This window comes from Dinoponera quadriceps, unplaced genomic scaffold (genome assembly GCF_001313825.1).
Source record: "Dinoponera quadriceps isolate SergipeBrazil2010 unplaced genomic scaffold, ASM131382v1 scaffold2183, whole genome shotgun sequence".
NCBI classification, from domain to species: domain Eukaryota; kingdom Metazoa; phylum Arthropoda; class Insecta; order Hymenoptera; family Formicidae; genus Dinoponera; species Dinoponera quadriceps.
Window position 1 is genome coordinate 634,500 of NW_014556922.1, and position 12,876 is coordinate 647,375.

A 12,876-nucleotide genomic window follows, 5' to 3' on the forward strand; every position below is an offset into this window, starting at 1 on the left:
ATCAAATCTCTCCATTACCACGCTCTTCCCGGTATAAGCCATCGTCGTGACGAGCTTGTCGCGCATTCGATGACTCGGTAACGAGCCGTTCGAGGAAAACACGGATGGAAAGTTACGTGAAATGTGTTGATATGGCAATTGGCCGCGGCGAATGGCGCGGCACGCGACACCGCGCTAGACGAAACGGTCATTAGGGATGCGAAGGGCGGAATGGCGCGGCCACGTTGCATGATAATTACTTGTGAAGAAAGCCCGACGAGGTGGCGGCTCTACCCACGAGCTTCCCAGGAGATTACAGGATGTCCGGAGGCGAGAGGATTCTCCCCGTATGGCCCGAAACCCTTTCTACGCTTACAAGCAATAAAAATTAACGGCTCGCCCGGCCAAGTCGTATATGAAAGGCGGCCCGCCGCGACCGGACCGCGGCCGGTGAGTAATACATAATTATCACGGGCTATTCAATGTATACGCGCCGCAATAAACAGTCCCTTTTGTAAGGAAATGCCTGTATAGAGAGAAACGTGTCAAAATCCTTGGCCGGACGTTAATGTCTTGTCCAAATTTCCCGGCGGGAAAAGGAAATCAGTCTTGTGGATAAAGATAGATTATGAATATCATTGACATCTCGGATCGCGTAATGAAAGAAATTTCATGTGATACTCAATGAAGGGAATCAATCGTTTCTTGATTGTGAAAAGAATGAAAGTCACCTCGCGCGTCTGACGAGGTGATTAACAAAGAGCGGAAATTGAGCGGATATCAATTACTTGAAAAATAACGCACGCGGGATGAGTACGAGATGAGAGTCGAAGTTTCCCTGAAAGGGCCGAACAAATTATGCGGCAACCACGCGCGAGAGAAGGCACGATCCGGTCATAATCGGCCGAAGGAAGCTTGGAACGGCCGCTTCCTTCCTCTTTCCGCGGAGTGTCTTAACCGGTCGGCGCCTTTAATCGTGAGGCCCGATAAACATATCGAAATTATGATGGAGGATCGGCGTATCCTGCGTTCCGTGCCAGCTTTGCGGTCGGTCGCGGCGGAAAGGAGCTTGCTTTTCCCACTCCCCGGTGCGTGCGCGCGCGCTCTCTCTCTCTTTCTCTCTTCCACTCAAAAGTCGGAGGGAGCCTGCTTCCTCCACTTTTAATTTTCAGGCGCGGCTAATTATGATTTACGGCAACATCGGCGCAACATCCTGATCGCTACGCGAGATACCGCCCGCAGGATATTCAAATGCGATGAATATTGCTCGCCGCGATAAACGGCGCACGAACGACGAGAGAAACGGAGAAAAGGAGACGGGAGGTCGCGAGGAGGAGGAAGAGAAAGAGCGAGAGGAAAAGAGAGAGAGAGAGAGAGAGAGAACAAGCGCGAGTGCGCGTGTAAAGGATACGGAGAAAGGATTCCTAGTAGCCTACTCGGTATGCACGATGAGCAGTCAGCCTTGTACACACCGCATCCTTCCTCCCACCTCGCCCCAAAGGATGTATAGGCATCCTTGCGCGTGGATCGTTCTGTGCCGAATCGCTCGTCGGAGTATTTAAAGCCCGACGGGATAATTCAATACGGGACCTGAACCCTTTGTGTCCCCGCGTGTGTTTGGAAAACATAAGCGACCGGCGCTGTCACAACACGACTGCCATGATTTAACTCCCGCGAGGAAGCCGAGGAGAGGTGGTACGGCCGCCTTCGCCGGAGGCATGCGGCGGATACCCGACTCCAGAAATTCGTCTTTGCGATTCGATAAAGTCCGGCATATTTTTTTCGCTTCGCTGTTCCTCACGTGTCGTCGCGACTTTCTCTTCTGTTTTTTTTTTTTTTTATGAACCGTGCTAAGAGCTCGTTCCTTTCTTCCCTAATCGAATACAGACGAAAAAACAAGCAAATGGTCACTTACTTTCTCTGTTCGTTTCTTAGTGGGGGTGGTCGTGCCGGCGCTGGGTCTGTTGGGAAGATCGGTTTCGCTGGCCATCCGATTGAAACGTTGCATCCGTTCGCGAACGCTCAATTGCTCGGCCGATACCGTATTCGTAGCAGTCACCTCATCCTCCTTCAGTTTAAAATTGTCGAATTGTCGAATTGTCACAATTGTCGAATTGAATATCAAATTTAAGTCTACGGCACTTATTAGGCATTTCCCGAGTCGATATTTTTGTTCTACATTATAATTATTAGTACTGATAGATCGTCATTCGACTGATTGGTCACTTTTTTGTTGCATGAATTGCATACAGGTTGATGAGTAATCGGACATTTACGGAGTAAAATTATTTGTCAAATAGCAAACTGTAAATGCCTAAGCTTCGACTCGGGTATTTCTTTTATTCTCCATGAATTTATCCGTTAATACTTAAAATTTCAGACGTGCGACAAATGATTTTGCACATCTGGAAATATGTAATGCCAACCAACCTACCAACAACATCTCAACGTCTTGACTTTCCGATCCAGCATCCTGCTCCATCATGGCACTCTGAATATCAACTTGCAGCACTGACACTCGCATCAATACAATTCGTTCAAAGCGTGTTAAATAACATGATATCGGCGAAAGTCCGATTAAATATTTCGAGAGCCGACGAAAATTATAGCTAACGCAACGATATATACAACCCGTAATATGCGTGTCGCTCTCCCGTCCGAAACACAATGTAACACTCGGTCATGAAAAAGTACGCGACGCGCGACGATAGCAAAACAATCAGCAAAACGCACGAAGTCTTCCCCCACCACTCCGCTTAAAGCTGCCGCTCGCCGGCGTACAACTAAATAATCAAAACAATCACCATTATCAAAACATTTCGAATCTTCGAGGAGGGCAATATTCTTTTCGTGCGTTACATTATGTTCCAAGTCGGCGAGCGATCCATATATCATAAAGTACATGTGTGAGTGTGCACTGAGAGAAAATAATATCGAAATACTAAAAAATATTTATTCAATGGGATGATTAATAATAGAGTTACTTATATCAATATATAGGGAGTTTCATAACATGTGAACATAATTTCAGAAATAAATTCAGAACACAAAAATAATACAAATGGTTCATATAAACATTTGTCTTATCTGACTTTGTTTCCGACTAACAGACATTTTCATATTTCACTCATTTTTATTAAAATTTTTGTTAAATTGTCAAACTTAAGCCGAATTTTTACATGTGTAGTCACTTAAAACTTATGGTTACAATACGACTGTTCGAATAAGAAAATATACATTTTATTATTAAAATCTAAAGCTTCTTATAAAAGCACTGTTTATTCTATTTAAATAAAAGAATTTATAGATTTAAATAAATATGTTATTATTACCCAACAAATAAATATTTTTTTGTTTTTAGATATTTTTTTTTAATGTACTTTACTTATCTCGTTCTCGTCAATACTATGAGTGATAGAAATATTGGTTTATTTTATTCTTTTATCTAGTCGGCTCTTGAAATATTTAATCACACAAGTTTTCGTCGGCATTATTTAACATGTGTTTTTGGAAAAAATCGTTGTACCTACGCAAGCATTAGTGTCATTGTATATCAGTGTTACAAATGATGTCCAAAAGGCCATGACGAAACAACGGAAATCAGGGTACCGAATTGGAAAGTTGGGACGAAGAATATATTTCACACAGGACACAGGAATTTCACATAGGACACTGAAACGTCGTAAATGTTTAGGTGTGACTAAACATTTGTTGCACAAGATGTTTCAACTTAAACGTAACAAGGGATGACGAGAATTTCGAGTGAAAATTTAAACTGGCATTTAAGACGACAATAACTATTTGTAGCGTCAAAAGGTAACAACTTAAGTAGAATAGGTAACAACTTAAGTAGAACCTCGATTATCTACTAACACTTCAAGTTCAATAGGATTTGCAGGGTTAACCCTAATTATGCACACTTATTTTTGAGTCCTAAATTCGTCACACTCCGTGAGATTGTTCGACTTTGTCGCTTTGTCATTTCCGTTTTAATTGATATTTTTAAGCTTACAATGTAGAATGTGATGTTTATGATATCAGAAAATTTCCGAATGATTTTGCAAATGTGACTTAAACAAAAGTAATGTTCGTTCGTTGTGGCGGACACCTGATATTTTAAGAAATACTTCATTTCGTCGTTAGTAACCATATAACAGCCTCCGCTTTAATACTTTGTATGTGCAAATGTGATTCACCCGTTTCCGCATCGTGTGATAAAATACACGATGATATCGTTAACATTCGCGAGCATCCGCCGTGTGATTTACAACACTGAGTTAATTCCAAGGAACATCGCGACACAACCTCTCCGCGCGCATGCAAGACAATCTGCGAAAATCTTACCTTTATGACGGCTTCCGAGGCGCCTCTCGTATTCTTCTCGATGTTCTCCTTGTTCTCCAACTTGAGCTTGTCCTGACTTTTGCGGCGCGGTGGGACGGGAGGCGACGACGCGCCGGGTTCCGGATGATCAGTCGCGCCATATTCCGAATTATCGTTCTTTCTAACGTCTTCACGACCGGAAATCGGCGGGGTTTGAACCTCCTCGAGGCTCGCTTGGGGATTACTCGATGTCGGGCTGAGAGGTGCGGGAGGTGGTGGCCGATATGGCGGAGGATCTCGTAGAGGAGAAACCGGAATAGGCAAATCGGGACTGACGTTCGAAGATGGCGATCCTATTTGCGGGGAGGACGAGAGGTCCAAGGAAACTTGCCGGTATTTCTTCTTGAGTACCAAGTACTTTTCGCCCTGCGAGAACGTTCACTCTGAGAGCACTCCGTGCGGATAAATCGGGCTCTTGAATCCGCGCGACGCCGAATTCTACTCGATCGAACAAGACACGTCGCGTTCGACGCGCGAAAATTCCCGTCGCAATGGCGGAAACGACGCCCGAGCAGGGATGCCAATCGCGCGTTTGAAATTTTGAACCGATCGCGCGCCGCGAGTCGAGCCGGCAACGTCGCGTCGCGCGCAACAAGTCGCTCCCGACTCGAGAGGCGGAAAAGGAAGCGCGAGCCCGTAACCTACCTCCTCGTTCTTTATGGTCGCCAGGGTGTTGACATACTCCTTGAAGCGATTCCTGGCCTCGACTGTAACGAGAAAACGTACGTTGCACTGCGCTGGACTCGCGTAGTCGCTGGGCTCGAGCGAGAGCCGCCCGTGAGTGTGTTTACATCGCGACGGACGCGTACACGTCGCAGTACAGGGCGACGGTGTCGACGGCGCGATCGTGCCCGCGGACATTCGACCCACCTCGCGTCTCCGGGTCCGTCAGGAACCGCTTGAAATGCTTCACTAGGTCGTGATTCCGCGCCGTACCGCCGTTTTCCAATAAATAATTCCGAATCTCCTCGAAGGACAGCTCACTAGGCGACGCCATCTTGGTCGGACTGACAGGCGCGGCAGCGCCGCGGCCGGCTGTCCGTGAAGCGAAGCGGCGCGTCGGTAACCACGCTCGCTGCGAATACCGCGCCAAGAGAAGGTTACGCAAACCTGTCGACAGAGAAAAACCTGACGCGAGGTTTCTAATCCGTTTCCTTATCTGTAAACATTCACATGTGAGATAAATGCACTGCATGACAATGCGAATCGCGAGGGACAGTTGGGTAACAATAGATAATATTCATAGCCGAGCGATTCTGAACTGCCTTCTATGTATACAAATGTATGTGTATTATAATTAGCACTATGTGTGGCCGGTATTAATAGTCGGATCTTATATTTAAGACCGTCTTGAGCTAATCCTCAGATGCTTCGTAGCCAATGAAAAAAACTGTAGAGCATCTGAAGATAAACTTGGAGACGGTCTTAAACATAAGATTTGACTAGGAATATACCGGCCTATGTTCACGTATCGCTATTTCCGCCTCACAAAGCGATTCGTTTCGTCAATTATACGCCTAATAAATGATACACACCGGTCAAAATCGTCGACGAATGTAAAGGATATATATATATTTAACGGCCAGAGAAGTATCAATCGATGTTCGTGCATTTGATGAGATATTTTATTCAGCTGCACGAATAGACGATTCTCGAAACCTTTTAACGGCGCGTAACGTTATTCCACAGATTTCCAACGAGTCCGAACGAGAGATAGACGCGGTGAGTCCCCGTCGGTCGGCCGGATTAAATACTGCATTTCAAACGCGCCGGCACATATTAATGGAGACGGTACAACGCGGAGAGTGCATTTAACGCTTTCCGCCGTAAGCTCTTTACGATCGAGGATCAAAACGCGCGACACGCTTCGGGGCCAGACCTTTTTACCAGACATTCAGGCGAAATCGTAATCTGTCCCTGCCACTGTTGGCGTGAGGCACCGCCCGGAACACGCGCCTCTATATTTATTCAACGACCAATTAGTAACCGGCGCGATAAATTCCGACTTAATTTACGGTATACCATCATTTTCCTTGTACTTTTAAGAGTGTTCTCCGTAAGAGAAAATGAGAGAGACGCGCGGTCTTCTCTACACGAAAGAGGACTTCTGCGTGTATCTCGGATCTTTGTTTAGAAATCGACGCGCACGTCGATCGTCGTGGGTATTAATTAACGGGAGGGAAAATCCGACAAATCCGCTGCAGCAGTATCACGTTCTCTCTCTCTCTCTCTCTCTCCCTCCCTCCCTCTCTTTCTTCTTTCCTTTATCGATCTATCTATCTACCTACCCATCTATTTCTCTCCCTGTAGCTCGTGTCGTCCGTCTTTTATAAATTTTAATACATCGTTATAAGCACATTGTAGATACCATTACGTCTCGTCGCTGTATTTACACGCATATATAACGAACTGGTTAACATAAAATTAGGAATATCGTGATATATATTCACTTCCTGCCGCCTAAGGGGTTAAAAACTATTACACAGCGCACGTCATGTACGCCGACGAATTCTCGTTAGCTGTACAATCACGCGCCCGCAACGACGGCGGGGTTCTTATTAACAGTGCCTCATAATTAAGAAAACGACCTTACTAATCACCCTCGATGTGTAGAAATACACGTAAACCGAAGGAAGAGAGAGGGTGCGAGAAGGGCGGGTATGCGTGCAGCACGCAGGGCGCTGCACGCGTATGTGTGTCCGTGGACCGGAAGCGAGGCGGTGCCTTTGTAATTAAACCCCCTTTATCGGCGATATTCTAATGAAACGACGAGTAATGATCGAGCGCGGCCCGCATTGGCGCGGCAACGGTCGCGCAGGTATTTCCTCGCAAACATCCATTTGCATTGCATCCGAACGTTCCACGTAATTTAAATCCAAATCTTTAGAATGATAATCTCCCTCTCACACGAGCGGGAAGTGAGCAGTCAAGTTAAAAAAATTCATAATTTCATCAGATAATACGTGCCATAAAAATCATTGCATCACATCGTATCATAAAATTCACATAATATCTCGGATATCATAAAATTCATGTTATATCACAAACTCGTAACATCATATCATAAAATATCGTGCAGACGCAATAAAAGTAATCTTGAAACAATAACGACGCGATGCGATTTCTCAGTTGGAAAAAAAAATCCACGAAACGGAGGATTAGCATGACGGTAGACCGACGGACGTACACGGTAAAAAATTCTGTGTGAGAAACGGCCCTCTGAAATTTTTATTTGTTGCTTCAACATGGGGAACGTGTTAAGAAGTACGCAAATATAATGTTAAATTAACATATCCTCTTTGTTAACATAATATTTTTTAACATATTTATCTTGTTAAAATAACTCAACATTTCACACTGTAAAAAAGAAAGGATTCAGTAATAACTACTAATACTTGCCGATCAAATATACGATTGCAATCAAATAATTTCGTTCCGCATACTAAATACATAACATACAGAATTAACAGTACTGTATCTACAGTACATGGAACGAAATTATTTGGTCGCAGTAATCAAATATTTAGTCGGTAAATATTCCAATATTAGTATTTATTACCAAATCCTCTTTTCAGTGTGTGACTCTTCGTCTAAAGAATATTACGGCATACATGATGCGGACGGATACGCGCAGGCGATCAACGGGAATCGCGACGATCCGCTCCCTCGAAGACGGCGGGCGAGGAGTCGCGGCGAAATCGTTGCAACGAGAGAGAGAGAGAGAGAGACGGTAGGATTTTTCTCTCGGGGGGAGGGCATGCACGCGCGTAACCTTCCGTCGCGAGCCGCGGTGACCCCGAGCGAATACACACGTGTGTACGAACGCGGCGGCGACGGCGTTCACGGCGCGCACGAGCGCCTCTAACCCGACACAATTCCGCGGACGGTCTCTCGCCACGGGATTGATGCACGGGAGATTGGGCACGGGAGGTATTCCCGCCGCGAGCAACAAAATGCGCGGGGTCGAGGTCCGCCGCCTCTGTCGAGGGGCCCCGGGGGGTGAGGCGATGTGACCGAGCGGCGAGAGGAACGAGCGACGGTCGGGAACGAGGACAAAGGATCGCGTCGACGCCCCGCGGTCCCGTAGGTGCATCCGCGATATCATCTACCCGTGTTCCTCTGCGTTATGCTTATGCTTACGTGCATACGCGAGAGATGCACGCGAGCGCCGCACAGCGCAAACGGTTCGCCCGGGTGATCTACCGCGCGAGATTCCGCCGAGCAAGAGAGTCGCGACGACGACAAACCCCTCCCGTCGGCTACTCGCGTTCATTATCCGGCCGCTGGCGCGTTTTACGCGAGAAATAACGGCTCGCGCAGAGACGGCTCTCGCATCCTCGCCTTCCTCTCTGCGTGCGCAATTTGTACGTTTAAGAGGCGGGCCTTCTGCGAGCTGCCGTAATTTGGCGGCCGGCCGTATAGCGGATCCCGATGTTTTGCGGATCGCGCGGCAGTGATATCTATATTTGTCCGCGTCACGCGATCACCGGCGCGGCGGGTATTCGCTCGGAGGGTGAGACCCGAAAATTCGACTTTGCTCGAAATTACATCCTATCTCGCGGCGCAATATTATTTCTCGCTCCGGCCAGAAGGCGCATACGATCATTCGCTCGTGACACATTCGGCTACTTCGAGAAGAAGACTGCCGTTGAAATGCTCACTGCGAGGAGGAAGTGCGCGCGTAGCCGTCTGCTCGCTCGCTCGCTCGCACGACGAGCGTGGCACGCGAAGGACGTGGGGACGCGCGGACCGTCGTATTTTTTACGCGCTACCGGGTCATTTCGTTACGTCTCCAACGCGACAAACATAAACAGGATCTCTCCTTTGCGGAACGTAAGGAGTTCCTCGTGCTTTCGGCAGAGAACTCGTTCTATAAACGCCGACGAGACGCTCCCCGACCATTAGCGCGAACTTGCCTTTCGTCCGCGGCGATTTAGCGATTCGCGTGTACATGCGTGCGCAATACAAAGACTTCGATGCAAGATGAGTGTATCGCGAACGTGTGCAAAACGTATGAAAATGATCTGACGTGTAACGATATGTAATGTCTATGATGTTCATGTTCACATGTCGGTGAAAAGTCCGGTCGAAATCATGTGGAAACTAATGTTCGACTTGATATTTGTAAGACTTCATCTAGATGCCTTGAATCTATTAGGAAGACACTTAGAAGGTGTTAAGTGCATGTTGACGATCTAGTCGTTGTTCGGTTTATATCCTATCCACGTCAAGTTGATGTATGGATATTACGATTCGATTTAAATATGATACCGACGAGGTATCGATAATAATCGGTCGACATCTATACGATGTCTTCTACATATTACATAGGTAGCAAGAGATAGACTGTATCTCATGACATGATATTAACAAAATATCACGAGGATCTATCGCTAATGTAACCTCGATTCTTCTTTACATCAATGAGAAATTTAGTTGTTGTCAAATCGAATGGTCTCAAAAGTCAATCATCGATTTGAGCGAACCCGGGTACATATAATGCTCTGTAGAAAAGTGTAATTTATAGTTAATAATAATGATAATATTTTATTGAATGCAGTTATACAGTAAAGATTCGGTATCATTTGGAGAATGAAAGCGACCGAAAGGCGCAGCCTAACAGCTGAAGAGTTAGTTTTAATGCATTGCCTTCTTAAAGCCAAACTAAATACGAATAATCAGAACAAGTATGAAACGCAGATTGAAAATTATATTACAGTTAAATTATAGGTAAATGCAAAACATATTTTAACGTAAATTTAACGTAAGACATAATTAAAAAAATCCTTTCCGTCGCAAATAACGGATCGTGAAGACCGAGAAAACAACCGAGGGAGGATATCTACGTTGGCGCGCGATGCAAATAAATAAATTCGCGGTTGAACGCAACCGGACAATGAGAGAGAGAGAGAGAGAGGGAGAGACGGAACGGGCAAAAATCTCGCGTTTTCTTGCTCGCGGGAGATTCGTTGGAATTACTTGGCGAAGGAAGGAACGGTTCGCGGATCGTCGTACCTCATTCGCGGGACAGTGAGTAACGTCGCCTGGCAAACAGTAAATTCGTGCTGGATCCGGTGGCGAACTTATAGCGCGCTATCGCCTCTCGCCATATAAAGCGACGATAGGGTCGCGGGGGCAATATACGTCCGACAGGAGCGACGTATATATTCGTCCGTAATTGGAGCGCGGCGCTCGGGAATCGGCCCGCGATATAAAACGGACCGTATAAAGACCGTACTTTGGTCGGTTTTTGCGCGCGGTTTTTAGTCACCGTAGCTCCGGTGGTCTCGTTAGACGGACGATGGGACGTCCGGAAGCGATCCGCCGTTGCGGCATTACGCGTGTGCATTTACTTCGCGCGGCGTCGGACTTGCTATCGAGGAAAGCCGTGTCACGGGAAACCGCTGGGTGCTCGTTGGTTATCAGTGAGACTCCTTCGGACGACTAGTCGCGAACATTGTTATTCCGAACGTTCTCGGGAAAAGCAACACTGCATTGGTCGCGTTAAGAAACAAAAATCAACGCGCAATTTCACGTTTTAGCAAGAACGTCCGACGGATCGCGTCGATCGAGTAAGAAACACCGACGGGCCACAGATGGGACGCAGCTGAGACCGCGAGTGACATCGGGAACGCATTTCGTTACGTGAAGTTAGGGCCCCTAATGTATCGAAGGGGGCTGAAAAAAGGTCGCGCGAGCCGCTAAAAGGAAGCGGACGCGGGAAGATCTATCTGACCGCTCGATCTAAGTCCGAGACTACCGTTTACCAGTGGGTATTAGAAATTGTCACAGGTGCTCGCCCGTATATACCGCGCGCGCACGCACGCACGTATGTGCGTACGCCCGAGGGAAAAGTCTCTCTCTCTTTTCCTCTCGCAGTCCATCCGTGCGCCACGTATGTTTGATGTTCCCACAGTTTCGCGGGCGATTTTTGCAAACGGCCTCGCGCGTTTGCCGACGGACGGACGGAAGCCATGGCGAACTTCAAAGATTCGCGATCGAGGCCTCGAGTGGTATAGGCCCGTCGCATATTATCACGCTGCCTGGCTGCGTGCATATCCGCCTGCCTACCTAGCTAGCTAACTAACTATCCGTCCCCGCCGGCGGCGTCCTCGCGGCGCGCGGTACCGCGCGCACACACAAAGTCGAGGACTCGGCCAACACTCCACGGAAGCGCGTTTATCGAGGACCGGCGAGGAGAACAAAGTGCACCTTGCCGATGCGGCTAATGGCAATCTTGTTTTATGCTCGACCGCGTGTGTATGCACGCGTACGAGAAAAATCGCGTGCACGTGAGCCAGATCTTATTATGTGGGACGATAATGAGCGTGCGTGTGTGCGTGAGGTGCGCGCTCGGCCCGTTCAATTTTCCCGTCACCGTCGTCACACCGTCGCGATAATTTTTGACTCGGTCTCCGCCAATTATCAATTACTTCGGCGAAAGCCCCGTGTTCCGTCGCGGAGACCCCTGTCATCGGAATTAATTTCCAGCGTAATTCCGCCGTGACATTTATTGACTGACGTTTATTGATAACGTTTATCGGGAGAGCGAATACCGGACTCGGTATTCCCCCGGTTAACGCTCCTTCTCCCGTTTGTAATTTCGCGATGTCCGATAATTGCGGAGCACCGGCCGCTCGCTCGATCGTTCGCGAGCTCAATTTTCGGCATTCGATCGCCGAGTAAAGTATCAATGCGAGAACGCGCTCAAAACCGGATTGGTAAATTACAAACGTTTATAGGACCTCGATCAATCATCGACGTCGGCGCGAGCAAGTCGCGCTCGCAACGGGGACCGCTGCTGCACCGCGCGATGATAACGACCGGGCAAGTGTCGGGTATTAGTAACGTTTTAAGCTGAACGCGCGCGCGCGCGTCAGTCAGTGTCGCAGGGCCGACCGGGGAATTAAAATGTGCGAGCGAAGAGCGCGTGAATGAAAAAAAAGAAAGAAAATAGAGCAAAACGAAAAGAGAGAGAGAGAGAGAGAGCGGTAGCCGGACGAACAATCGTCGGGCCGAATCGATGAAAGGGCTCGTTCGCTCCGAGCGAGCAAGCGAGGGTGGGGTCCGCGAAGTGCTATCAACGAATCGTGTCGCTGTCAGTAACGACGCATTAACGCATTCATATCGCATTCTAACCCCCCTTCGTTCGATTACAACTCGCGCGTACCTGCACACAGTCGTCATGTAGCTGTTCGCCCGTCGCCGCGTGCAGACGTCCCGATACACTTTTTCTCCGCCTAACCGAGACACCCGTGTTGGACGCGCGAATATTCGCGAACGGCGGCATCCGTAATGGCCGTGTCGCACGGAAGTACTCGTCACACGTCTTTTCCCGGGACGTGTCGCGAGATGTTTTGCTCTTACGTTGGTACGCGTGGTGCCGCGCGACGCCGAGATTTTGTCATCTCACGGGTGCCCGGCCTTTGGCGCCAGCGACATCTGCACTGCGCAAACGATCGCAGGTTTGAACATGTCGATCGCGAGCGACGTCGTGTGCATTTTTGAGCGCGC

The 12,876-nt window shown here is 47.9% G+C and overlaps 1 protein-coding gene across 4 annotated transcripts in view; it reads right to left on the bottom strand.

Annotated features, from left to right (window-relative positions):
• LOC106748415 (ankyrin repeat domain-containing protein SOWAHB) overlaps nucleotides 1-12,590 on the bottom strand; it is a 134,865-nt gene extending 122,275 nt beyond the window's left edge. For 2 of the 4 annotated variants that reach the window (XM_014626889.1, XM_014626888.1), the window contains exons 1-5: nucleotides 12,533-12,581; nucleotides 5,233-5,472; nucleotides 5,008-5,069; nucleotides 4,324-4,728; nucleotides 1,895-2,047 (exon numbers count right to left, since the gene is read on the bottom strand). In XM_014626889.1, coding sequence (XP_014482375.1) covers nucleotides 1,895-2,047; nucleotides 4,324-4,728; nucleotides 5,008-5,069; nucleotides 5,233-5,359 — 747 coding nt within the window. In that variant the 5' untranslated portion in view covers nucleotides 5,360-5,472; nucleotides 12,533-12,581. Of the gene's footprint in view, nucleotides 1-1,894; nucleotides 2,048-4,323; nucleotides 4,729-5,007; nucleotides 5,070-5,232; nucleotides 5,473-12,532 lie in introns of all 4 variants that reach the window. The other 2 variants (XM_014626891.1, XM_014626892.1) reach the window with 2 other exon arrangements.
• Between the last annotated feature and the right edge of the window lie 286 nt (nucleotides 12,591-12,876).